We start from the raw sequence: 21,055 nt of genomic DNA on the forward strand, positions 1-21,055 counted from the left end.
TGAAGTCATATAATATAAGAAAAATTACACTTTACACCCCCCAAAAGAAAAAAGAAAGTTTGGGGCGATTTTCAATTCGTCCTCCAATATTTCAATTTTTGGAATGCAACCCTCCAAACTTGCAAATTGTTTTCAATTCGACCAATGTTATCCCAAAATTTTCATATTTTTCCTAATTTTTTTTTTATTAAAAAAAGAAAATAAAATAAAATAAAGTTTGGGGGTGCAAAAATGGCCAGATGGCCAAAGAACCACCCTGAATTTTTTAAAAAAAAAAATTTTATTAAAAAAAATTATTGGCAGTATGAAAATTTTGGGATAATATTGGTTGAATTGAAAAAAAAAAAAAAAAAAAAAAAAAAAATTGTAATTTTGGGGGTGCATTGCAAAAATTGAAATATTAGAGGTCGAATTGAAAATCGCACAAAACTTTGGGGAGGGTAAAGTTTACTTTTCCCTATAATATATTTTCATATTTAAAAATAAAAAATAAACAAAAAATAAAAAAATAAAATCTCTTATAAAGTGATATGGCATAATATGATTGAGAATAAAATAAATTCAATTTTTGAGAAATTCAATCATGTTGTGACACATCACTTTATAAGATTTTTTTTTTTTTTTTTTTTTTTAGCCTAGCATTTCTGTTGTTATATAACAAGAGGTTCACATGGCAGAAGCTCCCTCAACAATTTTTATAGAAATGATAACGCAGTGCGTGATTAACTAGGAAGTAATTCTTTAAAAAAAAATTAAAAAAATCAGGGACTAATTTCGTAAACGGGCAAAACATTGAAGGATATATATATATATATATATATATATATATTGAAAAAAAAAAAAAAAGAAAAAAAAAAGAAACTCGTGAATGTTACTAGACATCATTGTTTATACTCTTGGAACAAATGGGAAAAGGGCACTCAAGAACTAATGTAATTTACATTCTGTCATCCACTGCTAGCCGCAGCTAATTATATATCTAGAATCCATGTCACATGCATAGAATTATAAAAATATGATATTTTGTTCATGATTTTTTTGGCTTTTTGATATAAAAATATGGCACGATCAACTACTGCTGATTCAGTTCATCTACTTTTTAAATTACATTGAAAAGTTGATAAATGCCAATATGCTGTAAAGAGCAAAAATGTGCTTCATTTGTACTTATACTAATTAATGTTGCACTTTTCATTTTCCACCTTTTTATATTCTTCATCATTTTTAATTTTTATTAATTTAGGTCCCCATTTTTTTATTCATTATTTAAGTGAGGTATGCATGACGTGGAGCCGACCCATTTCCCTTAAACAAGGGACTATTGTCTCTTTACATAAGTATAGGGAAGCTTATTGTTCTTAATAGTTAGTGGTCCAGTTCAATCACTTGACCAAACTTTAATAATACTTTGAATAATTAATTGGAACAATGGAAAGCACAGCTTTTAATTTTTTAAACCTTCTACTTTTAAAAAGATAAATTTCTAATGCATTATGATCTATAAATGTCAGGCTCTAGGGTCCTCTAAGATTGCTGCTAACATGGGCAAATTGTTGGATAGAGGAGCTAAATTGAAGATCGATCATCATGGCATTAATAGATTGTGACGACTCAAATTCTCTAATTCCTTCAAAATGTACTAAAATGTAAAAATGTATGATGTGTGAATCAACTAGTAACCAAATATAGGACTTTCATGGAGTTGTGATCTTCGATGATTGTTTCGAGTGATCCTTGACCTCCAAAACAACATAAATTGTATTATAAAAAAAAAGTAAATAATTCACGTACTTCATTATTGGTAGTTACTCCTTTAAATAGAAGAACAAGAGTGATACCAGGCATAGCTAAGATTGTTTTTACCGCATATGATAGCAGCAGAAACTAAAAATTGAAGATTGAAAAGAGAATTTAGGAAAATAGAAAATAACAAAAAGGGAAGAAAAAGACCATAATTGTCCCAAATAAGAAAACAGGAAAATAACTCTGAAATACTTAAATTTAATTGATAGTTCAAATTGAATTTAAAAAATAACAAATACTAAATGCATTTATATAGGCGACGTTTGAACAGTGTTACTATTCACGTATCACTATTACGTAAGGTTTTGAGCAGTTTTACTTTTCATGTGTTACCATTCACACGTTGAAATGTGTCGTTCGAATAGAGTGTTATTGTTCAAACGACACTAGGTTGATTTTGAAAATATTGGTACTTAAAATTTGCATTTATAACAACCACACATACCCGAATACTTTAAAATTTCTCCATCTTTTACCCACACACACATAAAAATATATTTTTTTTAGAAAAAAATAATAATAAAATAGAGGGGTGGCCAGAAGCCACTCTTGCTAGAGGGGATGGCCAACGAGCCACACCCAGAGGTTTCCGGGGATGGCAGTGAGCCACCCCCAGCCACCTAAGAGGTGGCCCGCGAGCCACCCCAGAGGTGGCCGGGGGTGGCTCGCAGGCCACCCTTAATTAAGGTGGGGGTAGCCTAAGATCTCTCCCAGACAGCCACCCCTCCAATATATTTTTTTAAAAAAAAATAATAATTATTTCGAAATTTTTGTAATGTTCTTTTTTTTTTTTTTTCTTTTTCGGTATATATAAATATATTTTGATATAAATTATTATTTTTTATTTTATAAATTAAAAGGTGATGCTTGAATAGTGCAATGCCACTTTTTAAAATGTGACATTGCACTGTTCTAATGTCCCCTTTTAAAAGGTAACTTGTAAATAGTTACACGTCACCTTTTAAAAGGTGATGTGTGAATAGTGCAGCATCCCCTTATATAAGGGGAAGTTGCACTATTCACAACAGTAGCACGTCCCTTTTATAAGTTGACATTTTTTACGAAAATGCCTTTAACTTGGACATTTGAACAGTAAACATCCCTATTCCAGCTTTCGCGAACCCCCTATTTTTTGGCGTTGTTGAAGCGTCGCATTCTATGCGCTGCCTTTTAAAAAGTGACTTTTATTTATTTATTTATTATTTTTAAAAAAAAAAAAAAAAAAAAAAAAAGAAGAAGAAGAAGTCACTATTTTAGTTCTCTTAAAGGGAAATCTCAATCCTTATTGAAAAAAAGAAAATTAAAACACACATGTATAATCTACATGAGAGACCGATTAGGTCTTGACTTCTATGACTAGCTAGGACTAACTCTATTAAGAAAATAATTGGAATTGGAGATTTACCAACTTGAAAATCTATGGAAATTTATTCTTTATTGGACTTGGAGATATGTGGAGATATACTCCTTAATAGATTCTAACCGACTCGGTACATTCCATCTAGGGGTGCAAAGGCGGGCGGTTTTTAACCGCCCGCTAACCGCTAACCGCTATAACCGCCAACCGCCTAACCGCCTAACCGTTTAACCGCATTAACCGCTAACCGCCTAACCGTCATAACCGCCTAGCGGTTAGCGGTTAGCGGTTATTGGGTCTACTAACCGTAACCGCTAACCGCTAACCGCCTTTTTATATAATATATTTTTATAATTATACATATAACATAATCACTTGATCATTAAATCACATTTTTTTTAAAAATAATTAAATCACAATTTGAGTATTAATATATTATCACTATAATTTATATGATTATATCATATAATCACTTGATCATTAAATCACAATTTTTTAAAAAAAATAATTAAATCACAATTTGAGTATTAATATATTATCACTATAATTTATATGATTATATCACATGAGATTGATTATTAAATTATTTGATTATATAATAACAAATTATACATATATAATATGACATAACTCATAAGTATACTAATTCATACTAATACAACAATTAAATATCTAGAGACTTATTTCCAATGTATGTTATAAACCTATAAGTCTATATAAGTCTACATATGTATATGAATAATATAAATGTATAATATCAATAGTTAATCATATGATTCAATGACAATTCAAATACTTTATTCAAGACTTCAAGTGAATCATATTATTAATGTACAATGATGATATGATTCGTATAATATCAAATTAAGTAATTGACATTGGATTAAACAATGACCAATGTGTTACTTATAAACATAATTTAAGTATTAATGTATTATCATTATAATTTTAGTAATTTATATATTATCACTATAATTGATATGATTATATCACATGATGACTTGATCATTAAATCATATGATTATATAATAATAAATAATACATATATAATATGACATAACTCATAAGTCATAAGTCTACAAGTTAATCATATGATTCATGTACAATGATAATCACAATTGATTCAATTGAATTAAACAATATGTTACTTATAACTACAAGTCTACAATTTAATTAAAGCATTATTAGATACTTTAGGAATTTAGGATTTAGGAGTTTGAACATTACCATTTACCATTAGATATTAAGTTCAATTCAAAGAAAAAAGATTATAAGTAAATATGATAAGAATTTAAATAATTAATCATATGAATCATATGATATAATTTAATGAGACTATATGATTATATAATATCAAATTAAGTAATTGACATTAGATTCAACAATGTGTTACTTATAATCACAATTGAAGTATTAATGTATTTTTTGAACATTTTTTAGAAAAAGAAATTTAACCATTTTTTGAAAGAAAAAAAAAAGAAAATTAACAATTTTGAATTATATATATATATATATATATATATATATATATATATATATATATATATATATATATATAATTGCTTATAGTTATATTATATGCATATTGAATAATATAAATGTATAAGATAAATATTTAACTATATGATCCAATTACAATTCCAATACTTAATCAATCATTCATGTACAATGACAATGACAATGTGATTCATATAATATCAAATTAAGTAATTGACATTGGATTAAACAATGTGTTACTTATAACTACAATTGAAATATTTTTGTTTGTTTGTAAGTTTATAAGATCAACACTTAATCATATGATCCAATAACAATTCAAATATTTATAGCAATTGGGCCCAAGAAGATATTAAAAATACAAGAAAAAAAAATGAGGGTAAAAAAAAGCCAAAAAAAAAAAGCCCAATTTTAAAAAAGCGGTTAGCGGGCGGTTATCTATTTCACTAACCGCTAACCGGCCACTAACCGCTAACCGTTAACCGCTAGGCGGTTAGCGGTTGCGGTTAGTGAAATTTACTAACCGCTAGGGCGGTTACGGTTAGCGGTTATTGCCACTAACCGCTAACCGTAACCGCCTTTGCACCCCTAATTCCATCATTCTTCTCCCCTAACAATTTTTCCTTTTCCCCAATAGAAAATTCTGGAAATTGAATATCTTTCAATGTTGCTTCTACTGTCCTCCTTCAAACTTTGATAGCTACGCATTCCAAGATATAGCTTCATTTTTTCAAAGCCTAATATGTCGCTTCTCAGAAAGAAGGCCATTTTTTTCTCCTTGGCTCTATCCACGTACTGCATTATCGATAAATCCTCCTTTAAATAGATGAACAAGAGATTACCGATTACATGAGAGACCGAATACGTCTTGACTTCTGAGAATAGAACCCTGACTCCATTAAAGACATAATTAGAATTCTGATTCTATCAAGAAAATAATCTAAATTGGACATCTTTATAAAGACTTGAAAATCTATGAAAATCTACTCATTGAACCCTAACCAAATTGAACTCTAACCAACTCTGGGTAGGTTACATAAATGTGTTGAGTCTCTTTGGTGTGCGCATGAAGCCCATCATCGTAGATATCAGTGCAATCTAAGTAGATTTTTGCTTGTCTCGAGACACTTTGAATTTCACCTAACTTGAATTACATTTTAATTAAGAATCGCAACACCACAACAGAAAGTGAGTCGACTCTCGCCACCCTGGTTTTTTCCTTTCTTATTTTTAATTTTTTTTTAGTATAAGTTTTTTTGAATTTTTATTTTTATTTTTTTTATTAAAAGTATATTTTCATCCTTAGGGGGACATTATTTCAATTAAAAAAATAAAAATAAGAACAACCGGGTGGATGGGTGACCGACCTCTCCCTAATTAGAGGCCAGGTGGTTTGGCCATCCCAAAATTGTTTTCTAGAAATTGTCCAACAACTTCGGCCCGTTGTAATGCTCCCATTGATTAATTCTAGAGTCACCACCCTATCCTTCTCCCATGCATCCTCTAAAACCTATGTATTGCATTTGAATCATTTGTTGAGATTGATTTTTTGGTAAATAGAACCATGCCACATAAACTTTGAAGAGATGTGAGGAGAATAATGAATACAATTACTCGTCTTATATTAGCGATTGAAAGTGCTACAAACTGCACTTAACAATGAAAATTAATATAATACCCGTACAAATTAAAAGTCTGAGCAGCCGTAAAATTTAAAACTTTTCTCATTGCAACAATACTCCATAGAGTGTATATTCCTGTAAAACATATATAGATCATTTCCTTGATCTATTTATTTGCTTACAATTACATAACATACCTCAGAAACTAATGAGAACTTTACATGTCATTTCTACTTGCCCACATATTTACATGACATCTTCAATAAAAAAAGTCAATTTTCATGGTGGGCCACGATTTGAATTGGAGAACAATTATCCAATAAAAAACAGAAAATTCACATGGTACGTTAGATTTTGCAGGGAGAGTAGCTAGGTTTGGTTAATTAGATGATCAAAGTTTTGTATAGGCCCTACCTAACATTATTTATTGCTGAATTAAATGGCAAACATACCTTGTAAATGATGAGATCCACCATACTAATGGTTACAGGGACGCCCCACATGGGAATGAATATTACAACCACCATACTTTTGAAACCACGTACACAATAAAACAAATTCTTATCCTTTTGAGGATCTAAAAGAATGATCAAAGATGATCTAGAGTGAGTTCTTGAGAGTGTCCAGAACTCTAATTTTAATTTTGGGAAAAACATCAAAAAAAAAAAAAAAAAAAAAAACGTCCCAAACTAACGACCCTTTTTGAAAGAGTTTCTCCATGTACTAAAGTACGTAGCCCATCAAACTACCAAAGTGTGTAAAAAATGCTACATATATTTTTTATATTCCAATAATACTCTTATTCTTTTAAAAACTAAAATAAAAATTAATGAAATTAAAAACTATAAATTTAATTTAAAAAAAAAAGGAAAGGTGGGGCTTTTTTTTTTTTTTTTTAGTTTAATATATAGAGGAGTGCTACACATCCTAAATTTTCCTTTCAAAAGTTAGTTCTCAAATGATGTGTCACCATCTCATGAGATTTATTATTTTGGGAAATGTGTCACCAACTTATGGGATAGTGACACATCATTTGGAAACAACTTTTGGAAAGGAAGTCTTGGGATGTCTAGCTTACCGAAGTCTTGGGAAACAACATTTGGAAACAATTTTTTTCTCTCTCTAGCTTAAGGCTCTCTCTCTCCTCCACATGTAGTTTTTTTTCTAAAAACTTGAGAGGAAAGTTGAGCCAAAGTTAGGTTTAAGTTATGCCTTTATCATTTTCCTATCTAATATTCTCTATTATATATATAAGAATGACACATGTCATTATTTTTATTAGCGTTAACGTCACATTTGACAAAATTTGTCATATTTTTAACAGAATTTGACTCAAGGGACAAAATTGTTGTTTTGGAATATCTCAGGAAGCTTTGATTTTACTTTCATACGACATAAAGCGATTTATAATTTAGGCCAACGATAGTGATTAATTTTATATATATATATATATATTAGCCTATTGGTTTTTTTTTTTAATGTTTTTTTTTATATATAATTATTTTATTATTTTATTTTTTAAAAGAATAGGGGTATTATAGGAACATAAAAAAATAAGTGACATTTTTGATACATTTTAGTAGTTTGATAGACTACTTTAGTAACTTTTGAACATTGTAAGGTTCTACTGAAAATGGCTGTTACTTTGTAGAGTTTTTTTTTATATTTTTTCCTTTTATTTTAAAATGGTTACGGAGGAACCAAACAAACTAGCCACCTCAAAAATGAAGTGATTCTTTTGAGATCTTCCACGTTGTTCATCGTATTGCTCTCTCGGGAATGAATTGATTGTGTTGATCATCAGATCTTCTAGACTTCTACGTTCTTAATAAGCACAACCAGAAGCATGACTTGTCAATAAAGTTCAAATTAATGCCAACCGGTTCATTGTTTTGTGTCCTTTAATGTTGCCGGAGAGACCACTCCTACGAAATTCAAGCCCTTGAATGAGTTCATAATTACGCCATCCAACCAATCTTTATATTTACACCCCCAAAATCATTGTAAACGTACACCCACCTCACTCTCTCTCTTGCTCATGGAATTCTACCATGGAAGAAGGAGATCTCTTTTCAGTTTTATGGATGAAGAGAGACATGCAATAGTACCATCACCTTCACCCTCTCACGTATCCATGGAAGACGAAAGCCCAGAATCACCATGGACACTCTCCCCTCTTCAAACCCCCTCTCCCTCTCTGCTTTATCACTGCATAGCCTCTCTCCACCGCCACGAGGGCAACATATATTCCATCGCTCTTTCCAAGGGACTAGTCTTCACCGGCTCCGACAGTAACCGAATTCGTGCGTGGCGGCAACCTGACGGCATCGAGCGGGGGTGTCTCAAGGCCAATTCCGGCGAGGTCCGGGCCATTTTTGCCTATTCTAACATGCTATTTACTACGCATAAAGATCACAAAATCCGAGTTTGGAATTTCACGGCGTCAGAATCAGATAGCTTTCGGTGCAACAAGGTCTCCTCCCTTCCCAAAAGAAGCTCATTTCTTTTGTTCCCAAAAAGGACAAAAACCCACAAACACAAGGATTGTATTTCCTGCATTGCTTATTACCACGCAGAAGGGCTATTATACACAGGCTCCCACGACAAAACAGTCAAAGTTTGGCGGATTTCGGATAAAATATGCGTTGACTCCTTTATTGCACATGCAGATAATGTAAATGCAATATTGGTTAGCCAAGATGATGGTTGCGTTTTCACATGCTCGTCTGATGGGTCGGTTAAAATATGGAGAAGGGTATACAGAGAAAACTCTCACACCCTCACGATGACTCTCAAATTCCAGCCATGCCCAGTTTACACATTAGCCTTGAGTTCCTCCTTCAACACTTGCTTTCTCTACTCAGGCTCCTCAGACGGCAGCATTAACTTCTGGGAGAGAGAGAAAATGTGCTACAGATTTAACCATGGAGGATTCTTGCAAGGCCATCGATTTGCTGTTCTTTGCCTTGTGGCTATTGAGAAGCTGATATTTAGTGGGTCGGAGGACTCGACGATTAGGGTTTGGAGGAGAGAGGAGGGGAGTTGTTTCCATGAATGTTTGGCGGTGTTGGATGGACATAGAGGGCCTGTGAGATGCTTGGCTGTTTCTTTGGAGATGGAAAAGGTTGTGATGGGGTTTTTAGTGTACAGCGCAAGTTTGGACCAGACTTTTAAGATTTGGAGGGTTAAGGTTTTGCCTGATGAAAAACGCAGCAGCTTTGATTATTTGGACCAAAGCGATTGCAGGATGAGCCCTGTGTTGTCTCCCTCGTGGGTAGAGAAGAAGCTTCAAGTTGATCATGACTAATCACAAATGTTTTTCACTTCTTTTCTCTTTAATATATATAATCGAGTAATGCTATTTGGATTTTTAATATATGCTGCGTGTGTTTAAATCTTGCCATGTCTCTGCTATAATTTACATATTCATATATGTCCATAAATAATATTAGGGAGAATAAAGAAATTTTCTTGGAGGCCATGAAAAAATGAAAGCTAGCTAGGTAATTCCAGCAATTCTATGATTTTTTTCTTCCTTTTTACATGAGTTTGAAATTGGTGCTGTTAATTGGGACTGGTGTTTTATCAATTATATTGGTTGAATGATTTTTTGTTATAATATTTTTCATTCCCTGTTTTATTATTAAATATTTGGCATGTTGAAATAATGTTTATGTGGAAATATGAGCGGAAGCAAGAGAGAGGAAGAAAACAAATAACTTACGGGTAGTTCGGTGTTAGACACCGACGTCCACCACTCGAAATACTCTTAAGGGTTACATTGTGCTCATTAACTTCATATGTCTACAATACAAAGGTCCCTATTTATAAGGTAATGTCTAAATACAAGTATAGTAATCAAATTCTCTTGATTTGATTACAACTAACCCATAAATAGAAAATATTTGATATCAACATAATTATAGAATATACAGAAAATATATAATATTTTTTTGTATATCCTAACATGGCATATATATTAACGTTTACATGTATATTTGTGATTGTATATTATCTTGTCACATACATGTAAAGGGTCTTAAGTTGCATTGTATATGAATTTAGTTCGAGTAATTGGGTTATCACACATAAGATCTTAGTCATATGTCTTGTTATGGGACCAATATATTGCGTAAAAATAAATATTAAAAAGTTTACTTTACGTAGTAGAATTAAAAACAATCTCTAAGACCTTGAGCGCAGTGGTGGATATAGGCGCGCAGCTGCTAAAAGCCTGAAAAAAATTTCTAAGCTATAGTGTTTTAAGTTTTCTTATGCCTACCCTTTCTCTTCCTTTCGTTTTCTTCTTCTCTTGCCCCTACTGATCTCCCTCCTCCTTTTTTCTTGCCCCTACCTCTTTCTCCTTTTTTCTTCTTCATCTTCTTCTCTCGCTCAGCTTCTCTCTTCCATCTCTCTCCTCCAGCCCTCCCCCTCTTTTTCTCCATCTTTTTCAGAACAGTTTATTTCTCCTCTCTGGAACTTTCTTTCTCTCAAAAGTTTCATATATATTTTGAGAAATGCTAAAATCTAATATAAACTCCATATTTTGTCTATAAAAGTCTATGTGGCCAGATACCACATCATATTTTTGTTGAGAGAAAAAGATAAAACAAAAAAAAGATGATGTGGCACCTTACCACATGAACTTTTATGAGCAAAATATAAAGTTTTTATTAGATTCTAACATATCTCTATTTTTTTTTTCTCTGGAACATGAGAGACCCACTTTCTTTCTTCTTTTTTCAGCCTACCACATGGACAATAAATTTTTGGCATTTCATTCTTTTTTTTGGTTAATTTCAGCCACTTTAATTGGTTCAAAATCTACGCTCCCACGCTTTAAATAATAATAATAATAATAATAAATAAAAAATAAAAAATCTCCTCTACCTAATGCACTTATACAGCCACTCTTACGATTACAAATAAGAAAAATACAATTTAATAAAAAGTGGACTTATATCAATTAACGTGAATATGTTTTCTAAACGTTAAATAAAATAACTCAAAAATAATTACATACCATTACTAGATAATTAAATATTAAAAGTAATTAATTGGACATGCAATGTTTCTTTCAAATTGTTTGAAACTTTGAAATCACGAAATAATTTATATTGGTTTTTGGTAGATTATAGTATAATATAATATTATTTGATATTAATTAAATATTAGCCTCACATCCCGCCCCTACAATAAGATAATCTTGGCTCCGCTACTGCTTAGGCGTTCAAGAAAAACATGACAAAATTTAATCACAACATATAAGTTCACTATAAGAAACTTGATTTTTAGCCGCGACATTTTGTGGATGCTAAAAATGCAAAAGTGGACGTGGATAAACAGCTAAGTCTTGGAGTACACAATTCGACAAGTTGTATGCTTAGTTGATCAATGATATCATTAACTCAAGTTTATTTAAGAAAAATTTGAAATTACAACACCTAAGTCTAGGAGTACAACCCCTAGGTTGAGAAAAGTGATTTTCATGGTGGGCCAGGATTTGAATTGGAGAACAATTATCCAATGAAAAAAAATGAAAAAACAGAAAATTCACATGATGCACCTTTCGGAAAGGAGGTCCATATTCGCTGCTTTCAAACCCTATTGCACGTGTGCAATTCACATGGTACGTTAGAATTTTCAGGGAGACCTTTTTTTTTTTTTTCAAATTTGATTTTGCAGGGAGACTTACTTTGGTTAATTAGATGATGAAAGTTTTTTGGGGATTGGGGGATTGGGACCATTGATAATTATTACACCCAAAAGAAAGAGTAGACCCAGGACTACCTTTATAAAGTAGGCGTTGGCTTTCTATTTCAACTATACATCCTAATTGAAGCTTTCTGTTTCAACTATTCAGTCCTTTAAAAATCACGGGACAAAGATCCTTTTTATTTTAAATGAAATAAAAAATATTTTATTGGTAGTATTTTGAAAAAATTACAGTTTATCCCCTTAAAGTTGATAGCATTTTTTAATTCGAACATCAAAGTTTCAATTTTTGCAATTCACCCCCACAAAGTTCCAATTTTTTTTTTTTAATTCGATTAATATTATCCCAAAATTTCCATATTGCCCCTGATTTTTATTTTTATTTTTATTTTTTTATGTAAAAAAAAAAAAAAAAACAAATTTGGAGGTGCAAAAATGGCCAGATGGGCAAAGGGTGGCTACGACCCCCTCAAAAAAAAAATTAAAAATTTTTTATGAAAATAAAAAAAATAAAAATTTGAGGCAATATGAGAAGTTTTGGATACAATTGGTCAAATTACAAAAATTTGGAACTTTTGGGGGATTGGATTGCAAAAATTGAAACTTTGGTGTTTGAATTAAAAAACGCAGTCAACTTTAGGGGGGTAAACTGTAATTTTCTCTAATATTTTAAGGGTATTTTTATTTATTTTTTATTTTTTTTAGTAGACAAAAATATATTTTTACTATAACTAATTAAATATTCTTAGTATCCTAATTCCACTTCAAGGTCATTAAATTAAATTTCCTGCTTATATATATATATATATATATATATAAAAGTAGGAATCGGATAAGGCTTTGCTATGAATCGGCTCTGGTCCAGCGCCAGTCCACAAGGCAGCAAGCCCAATTGTGATGGTTCTTTTAACCCGGCAAATGCTAAGCAAAAGGTAACGATAAACAAGAAGCAGATGGAGAAGATATTCAGATAGAGCAACTTAATTGGTGATGTGGCATGGCCAGATGGATCTTTCTTTTTCTTGTTCTTTATTCGCGTGTTTTTATTTATTGGGGTTTTCATAGTAACTTTACAACTACTATATTTTTTAACACAAATTTCTTTCAAATTAGTGTGCAAGAAATATTCTTTAACTCATTTAAAATAGTAATATGATTTTCTCCAGTTCATTTTGGATTAGAGAATATCTAGTTAATGGTCAAGATTTTTTTAGAGAGATCTTAAAGCCATAAATGAAACACATGTCCCATTAATAAAAAATAATAATAATAAAATAATATATGTCTATTTTAAAAATAATAATTTAAAATTTAAAAAAACTAAGGGGTGGCCGGCCACCCCATTGGAGGTGGCAGTAGCCAACCTCAAGGGCCAAATCATTTTTTTTTTTTTTTGGCCCTTGGGGGTAGTCGATCCACCTCCAAAGGTCGGTCTATAGATCAGCCACCCCCAAGGGCCAAATCAAAAATCAGGCCACCCCATGAGCCAAATCATTTTTTTTTTTTTAATTTTTTAATTTTTTAATTTTTTGATTTGGCGCTTGGGGATGGCCAATCCACCCCCAAGTGCCAAATCAAAAATCAAGCCACCCCAAGGTCAAATCATCTTTTTTTTATTTATTTATTTATTTGGCCCTTGGGGGTGGCTCGGTCACCCCCAAGGGCTTCAACCACCCCTAGCCTCAATTGGGGTGGCCGGCCACCCTTTAGTTTTTTTTTTAAAAAAATTTATTATTTTCTTTTTTAATTATTTTTTAAAAAATATATATTATTTATTTTATTTTATTTTTCAATAAACATGTGTCTCATTTATAGCCTCTAAAGAGATCCTCACCATTAATTGGATATTCTCCAGTTCAAAATAGACGGAAAATGATCATGTTCCTTTAAAATAGTGTCAAGTATCTATAAACACATTAAATTCTTAAAGTCATTAATAACAGTTTACTTACTTAGACTAAAGTTTTAAATTTTTATAGATACTTGACACTATTTGAAATGGGTTGAAGGATATTTTCTCCACACTGATTTGGAGAAAATTTCTGTCATTTTTTTTAGGGCTTTACTAAAAATTTTTAGTTTATTATTATTTATTTATTTTAACTTCAGGATTTCTACCTAAACTAGAATATGTAGCATATATAAAAGCTTATATTGAATCTTATTTCATTATTGAGATCATAAGCTTTAATCTACTTTTGACGGTCAATAGATGAAACAAAAATATTGTTTCAAGATTAGTTTGGCTCGGTAAGTGGTAGAGACTTTTTTTTTCATCGTGTCAAGTGAAATTTGAATTTTATTTATTAGATTTCTTTATTATTTTGTCCAACTGATTTGTGGTTGTTCATTTGTTCCGTGTTTCATGGATATACTTTTTCTTTTCATTTATAAACATATGCTTTATTGATTATGTAATTACAACGAAATTGATAAATCTTAACATAAAAACTTATAACTGGCCATTTATTAACTAACTAACCGATTAATCAAAGATGTCGAAACTATTCATTATTAATATGAAGTTGGTTAATTAATTGACTTAACCGACTTCTTTGGTTTGGTAGGTGAAAATACCCTCACTGATACTGACCGAACCGATACACACCCGTAATAAGCTTGTTATTGAGTTAACTTCTTTTTTCTTTTTTCTTTTTTAATAAAAGGGATATTTCTTCTTTATTTTTCTTAAGAGCATTCTCAATGGAGGACCAAATGATACTTTTATCTAAAATGACTAATCAGATTTGTAAACCCCCCTTCACATTGGATTAACAAAAAAAAAAAAAAAGCTACATGTAGTATTACTTTTCAAGTGAGCCATTTTATTTTTTATTGCTTCTCTCACATATTTTCTCTTTTTCCCAAAACTTTTCTCACTTTTCAAGGGATCATTATGAGAATATTCTTTCACAATTTTTAATAAAAAAAATATTTAAATGATATTTAAATGATATAGATAAAAATATAGCTAATCGGATGTAAGAAGCCTTTAAAAATTTATTAATTAAACTAGATAAAGTGAGTTTTAAGGAGGTATTTTACTTAAAATTTAGCTCCTCCATTGAAAATGCTCTAGTGTCTCGGGAATTAACAGAGAGCTTTTTTTTTTTTTTTTTTTTTTTTTTTTTTTTCTTGTCATTGGCTTTTGATCAAAATGGAAAAATTGAATTGGATACAATTCTTACCAAAGAAATATGATTCGATAAATTGGATTATAGAATCAGCCCTTATTATCATCTCTAAATTGCTGGTTATCATTTTTTTTTTTTGGGATAAATGTAAAATTGGTTTATGTGGTTAGCATAAATTACAAATTACTCTCTGTAGTATAACAAATAATTTATAGGTTCATGTAGTTGGCCTAAATTATAAATCATTCCATATGATATAAAAAATAATTTTTAAGTCCTCAGGGTATGTCAAAATAACAGTCTACTCCCTAAAATCAATTTCCGTTAAGTAACTTAATAGAATCCGTTACTTTGTCACGTCATACTAGTATAGTAAATTAACATAATCTCTTTTATTCCCAAAATTTTTCTACGTGCATAAGTCTCTCTTATTTTTATCTTCCTTGCCACGATTTCGAAGCATTGTGCCAGAATTTGACAGTCACATTTTGTGAAGTGGTTGACGAAGATGAAAACGAGGGAGGACTACGCACAGGGTAAAATTTTTGGAATATAAGAGATTAGGTTAATTTACTATAGCCATATGACGTGAAGTGAAGGCTGATGTATAATCTTAACCGGCGTCGTAAAATGATGTGAAAATTTCTAATTGTCATTTTTTAAAGTCAGAAATTAATAATAATACATATCGTGTTTTTATTGACAAAGTGACAGATTTTGTTATGTTACTTAACGGAAATTGATTTTAAATGAGTAAACTGTTATTTTGGCATACTTTGGGGACTTATAAATTATTTTTTATATTGAATTGAGTGATTTGTAATTTAGGCTAATACAGGAACCTATAAATTATTTTTTATACCATATGTAGTGATTTGTAATTTATGCTAACCACAATGGCTAATTTTATATTTATCAAAAAAAAAAAAAAAAAAAAAAAGATTTTGGTAAGACGATATATTTGGTCTAATTGAAAGTTATGTACGTGCCAGTGTGCCCAAAATAATTGTGTTTTAAATTTTGTACATTTTGTATACAAGAGCTAGCTGATGAGCTCCCAATTTATTCGTTGCCGGTCCCTTTAGAGTCAAATGAACCGGTGATCTGCCAAGCCGGGCTTGGGCCTAGAGCCCACGGGAGACTTGGGTGGAGACCCATCGAACATGGTAACACTAGCCCAAAAACCCAATCCACCTACCATCCCAAGGAACCGAAGAGACGCGCGTAGACTGCGTAGTGTAAGATCCGTCCCGTACTTTCATCAACTCCCCATTTCGAGGTGTAACATTCGGCAACGCCTTGCATGCTTTCGGACAACGTCTCCGTGGCACGCCACATCAGGGATAGCAACTGAACGACACGCGGCATGCCCAACCCATCTACTACCCAATTGGAGAATGACTTGGAGCCACTTCGGTGGAGAGAACCCACACGAAACTAAAAGGAAGCACATCCTTCTTTCTTTCAATTCTTCCCTTTCTTGAGTTCCAAGCTTTTCATATTTTCAATGTTTTTAAACTAGTTTTTTAGTTAAATTTAATTATTTTATTAATTTTTCTTGCTCCAACAGATATTGTAAAATAAAAGGTCTTCCTATTACTGCTACAGTAAACTTTCATATTTACAAGTTAAAATAGCAACTTGTAAGTAATATTTTATTATATTTTATATTTCTTTCTATTTTTTTAATCTTTTCTCTCTCATTCTCTCTTTTTATGGGAAAAACAAAGAAATTATAAAAAACTAATAAAATAATACTGCAAAATAATATTTAATTCAAGTAAATAGTTAAAATAGATGTTCTTGTTAGAGTGTGTAGTGAAAAACTAGTAGATAAAATGAAAACTCTTGCTGGAAAAGTTATAACAGAATATGTAAATCCTTTATAATAATTAAATTTGACTACTTTTAGCATTTTTTTTCTTCTCCAGCAGAATAGCTATTTTGTAGTTTTTCTTTCTAGTATGAATAGTAAAATCTAAGTAGGCTATAGGTTGATTAGCATATTCACTATTTACACTATAAACTTTGTTTATTTTCTCCCTTTCTTCCTTTTACTCTCTCTGTCTCTTCTCCTCTTTCTTTCATACTCTCTCCCACACAAAATAATATTTAAAAAAAAATAAAGAATCTATTGGAGTGTAATAAAAAAATGAGTAGGTAAAGTAAAAATTTGTATTTTTCAATAACTATTTTGCCTACTTCTGTTGAAGATGCTCTTAAACATTGGAAATATTCTCAACAGCATATCCAGCAAGCCTTTGCAAATACCATGTTCCGAAAGGGTTCACGTGCATGTGGAGCTCTAATTTAGAATTGTCAATTTTAATTTTGGATATCGTAAACTTTTAGCAATTAGGGTTCTTATATTAGTATTCCAATATTCACTTCCATTTTCCTTAAATTTATTAACTGACTAACCGATTAACCGTAAAAGTCGAAACTATTCATTGTTGGTATGAAGTTGGTTAATTAATTGACTTAATTGACTTCTACAGTTTGTCGGTAGGGGCAACCAACCAAATTGATACCCACCCCTAATAAGCTTCTTATTGAGTTAACTTTTTTTTTTTTTTTCTTTCTTTTAATAAAAAGGAGATATTTCTTCTTTATTTTTCTTCTTAAGAGAGAGCCATGTTTTTTTCTTGTCATTCGCTTTTGCTGTAGCCTGTGTCAAAATCAAAATGGAAAAATAGAATTGCTTACAATTCTTACCAAAGTAACATGATTGGACAAATTGGATTATAGAATCTGCCCTCATCATCTTCTTTAATTTGCTAGTCAACATTTTTTTTTTTTTAAAGATTTTGGTAAGACGATATAAGGGTTTGAATCTGTGATCTAATTGAAAGTTATGTACGTGTCACCATGCCAAAAATATTTGTGAAAAAAATACGTACACTTTGCCTTTTGTGAAAGAAAAAAAAAAGAAAAGAATAATGATTGGTATAGAAAAGTGAAAAAGTTTTTTTTTTTTTTTTGTAATGATTTTTTTTATTTGAATAATAGTAAAAAGTAAATTATGTAATATAAAAAGTGAATTGTGGAATATAAAAAGTGAAAATGTTTTGATGTTAATTTTTTTGAAAAAATGAAGTGAATAGTATTGAGGGGAGGGGAGGAGGTTTACAAACACTGCCTAATTGCATCATTTTAAATTTGTTATAATATTGCAATATAATTTATCCAAACTAAAATGATATAAAGACTGGATCGGCGTGCGGGAGCCACATTACTTACCTTTTTTTAATTTATATTGCATAATTCTTACATTTTTATTTTTGGGGCAATCAAAATAAATATGGGTTTGGGTCTAGCTATAGTGATTGCATATAAACAGGTACGGAAGAATGGGAGGGCCGATATAGGCCATGCCCCCTTCAATTCACCAGAAAAAAACAAATAAAAATTTATAAGGTAATTTTTTTTTCCCTATTGGCCCTACCCACTAATAAATGTTTTTGGCCCTCGGCTCCTATTCATACTAATTTCTGCCTCCGTTATATATATATATATATATATATATATATATAAAGTGATCCTTAGAACTCAACATGCATGAATTAATTCTTAGTTGATATCTGGGAAACAGCTAGTGCTTCGAGCAAGTTTTGTTATTGAAGAGTTGTTGGATTCCCTATTCTCACAACTTCTTTTTGCAATATCCCTCATCATGCATGTCAATGAAAGCTTCGGGTTGAGTCTAGTTGTAGCGTTGAATTTCTGGCAAAATTCCCTGTGAGACCCAACTGCTTCTCCCATGGCTACTTTTGGAGCTCGAGCTATTCTTTCTTTCACAGCTTCACAACAAAGACCACAAACCCAGTTTCCCGAATAACTTTCTTCAACTTGTCCGATGTATGCCGGGGTGCACTCCTCTTTCAGCCCACAGCATTCGCATTCAGCTTCCACCACAACATTAATGTTTTCCAATTCCTTCTTATATTTCTCTATTTCCACTGATATGTCGAAGACCACCTTTCTCAGCATGTGCTCATTGATCTGTAGAGAGAGAGAAATATGAGGCTCTAACAAAATATATGACAAGAGAAAGAAGCAATGGAACAGTTGAAAACAACAATACCATGATGGAAAAATGATTGGATTCTTGTGTTTTAGTCTCGGATTTTGGTGTCATGTCTTTCTAAAGAAGGTTAAGTCTTCAAAGAAGAAGTATAAATTTATACAGAGAAGATTGAATCTCTGGAGAGATAAAATCAACACTAAAAGTTGAGCTAGGTACGTGTCATAGGCTTGCACTTTACAGACTAGAATATCTGAAATTTTACGGATGAGAGTTGCTTTTCCATTAATGTGCAAATTGCAGTACCACTAGGAACTAGGGGACGAGCTAGGGCTTCCCCACTACAATTTGCAACAGTGATGATGGTGATGATAAAAGACAAAAGATATGGGCGAAAGATCATGCATATATTTTCAAAAAGGACGGCAATAAATGTTAAAGGGGTGGAATATTAATATTTTTTGCCGCTCGTGAGGATTCACGAGATGTGTTAGGAACTTGATTGTGCTTGCTACAACAATACATGCATGACATAGACTTATTTATTTTTTATTTTTGGAAGTGGATATATAATATAGCTAGGGTGGTAGATTTTTGACTCTGTTGATGTCCCATTACCATTCGTATGAAACAATATGGGTTTTACACTGGCCTTATATGGTTATAATTAATAGGACCAAAATATCCCTAGAGTTTTTTCTTGGTCTTTGGAAAAAAGACTAAGTAGGTCTTTAAGACAAAGCATGATTCTAAAGGCAATGTCGAGCAATATAAAGCAGGCCAGACACGGGACATTCATTATAAAGAGAAATTTTCTCCTGTGTCGGCTGAATCATTATGGCGTTGATAGATTTAGATGTACACCAAATAAATATAAAAAAGAAAAATGTCAGGTGTTCTCTTGATTTTAAGTTGATATTATTTTTTAAAAATCAGGTAAAAGAAATAAGTGCTATTTTTTTTTTTTAGAAAATGAGAATGCTAAGTGTTCTCTTCATTCCATGTAGATATTATGTTTTAAAAAAAAAATCAAAAAGAAAAATTGACCCTAATTTCTCTCACCTGGTGTTTAAAAAATAATATACACTTAAGACTATGAGAACACTTATCATCTTTTTTTTAAAAAAATAATATCTATTTAGAACTAAGAAAATACCTACCAATAAAATTCCCCTAAAAACATCATTTTTGAATGGATGTTTGGATAAAAGGTTGAAGAAATCGATCTATGAACTTAAAGGTCTACGGACCAATACGTATGCAACATTAATGTGAGTATTACATAGCCTAATAGGTACATATTGGTTATAATAGCTAGGACACAAATACTTCTAGATTTTTTTTTTTTTTTCATGGTTAGGAAGTGATCTATTTAAGACAAAAGAGGATTAGAGTTCTCACCTTCAGCGATAATGCACACCTCCAACCATCGGTTGACACTGTAAGGTGTAAAGTTGAAAGAGTAATCCACTCCCCGTCACCGAAATCGTCTTCTTCAGGCAACATCTATGGAGAGGTATGTTTCTCATTATTTGATTAGATTCAATTTGTAAAGCATAGATCATCAAAGATCTAAAATGAAGAGGAGGGTAAATAGGATATGTAGTATAATAAGTTAGATTTTTTTTTTTTTTTTTTTCTCTAGTTAGATTACAACTAAAGTACTAAAAGTGTCATCACCTTCAACTTGAAGAATGATGATGTTATCCAATTGCTCAGTTAATTTGTTTGCTTCTAGAAGTTTCCAGATCGTTTTGCATGGAATTGAAGTCTAGCTTCATTGCCTAGTTGCAGTTGCTCATCAACTGCCAACTTTATTTTTCGTATCACATGCTACGGCTACAAAAATAATTGAAAAATATAAATAAAATAAAATTGAGTTCAATCTAATCCATGATGCTTA

General features: G+C 31.3%; 2 protein-coding genes across 2 annotated transcripts; one reads left to right on the forward strand and one right to left on the reverse strand.

Annotated features, from left to right (window-relative positions):
• The first annotated feature begins 8,308 nt into the window (after positions 1–8,308).
• Positions 8,309–9,668, forward strand: LOC132190514 (protein JINGUBANG). Its single transcript, XM_059605525.2, has one exon. The coding sequence runs from the start codon at positions 8,318–8,320 to the stop codon at positions 9,584–9,586; it is 1,269 nt and encodes a 422-aa protein (XP_059461508.2). The 5' UTR covers positions 8,309–8,317; the 3' UTR covers positions 9,587–9,668.
• Positions 9,669–18,698: 9,030 nt separating this feature from the next.
• On the reverse strand, positions 18,699–19,266 carry LOC132190902 (uncharacterized). Its single transcript, XM_088510762.1, has 2 exons — positions 19,213–19,266; positions 18,699–19,130 (listed from the first exon to the last, which is right to left on the reverse strand). The coding sequence occupies exons 1-2, from the start codon at positions 19,264–19,266 to the stop codon at positions 18,699–18,701; spliced, it is 486 nt and encodes a 161-aa protein (XP_088366888.1).
• Positions 19,267–21,055: the final 1,789 nt, after the last annotated feature.

Source organism: Corylus avellana, chromosome 9, assembly GCF_965113065.1.
Source record: "Corylus avellana chromosome 9, dhCorAvel1.hap1.2, whole genome shotgun sequence".
Lineage (NCBI taxonomy): Eukaryota > Viridiplantae > Streptophyta > Magnoliopsida > Fagales > Betulaceae > Corylus > Corylus avellana.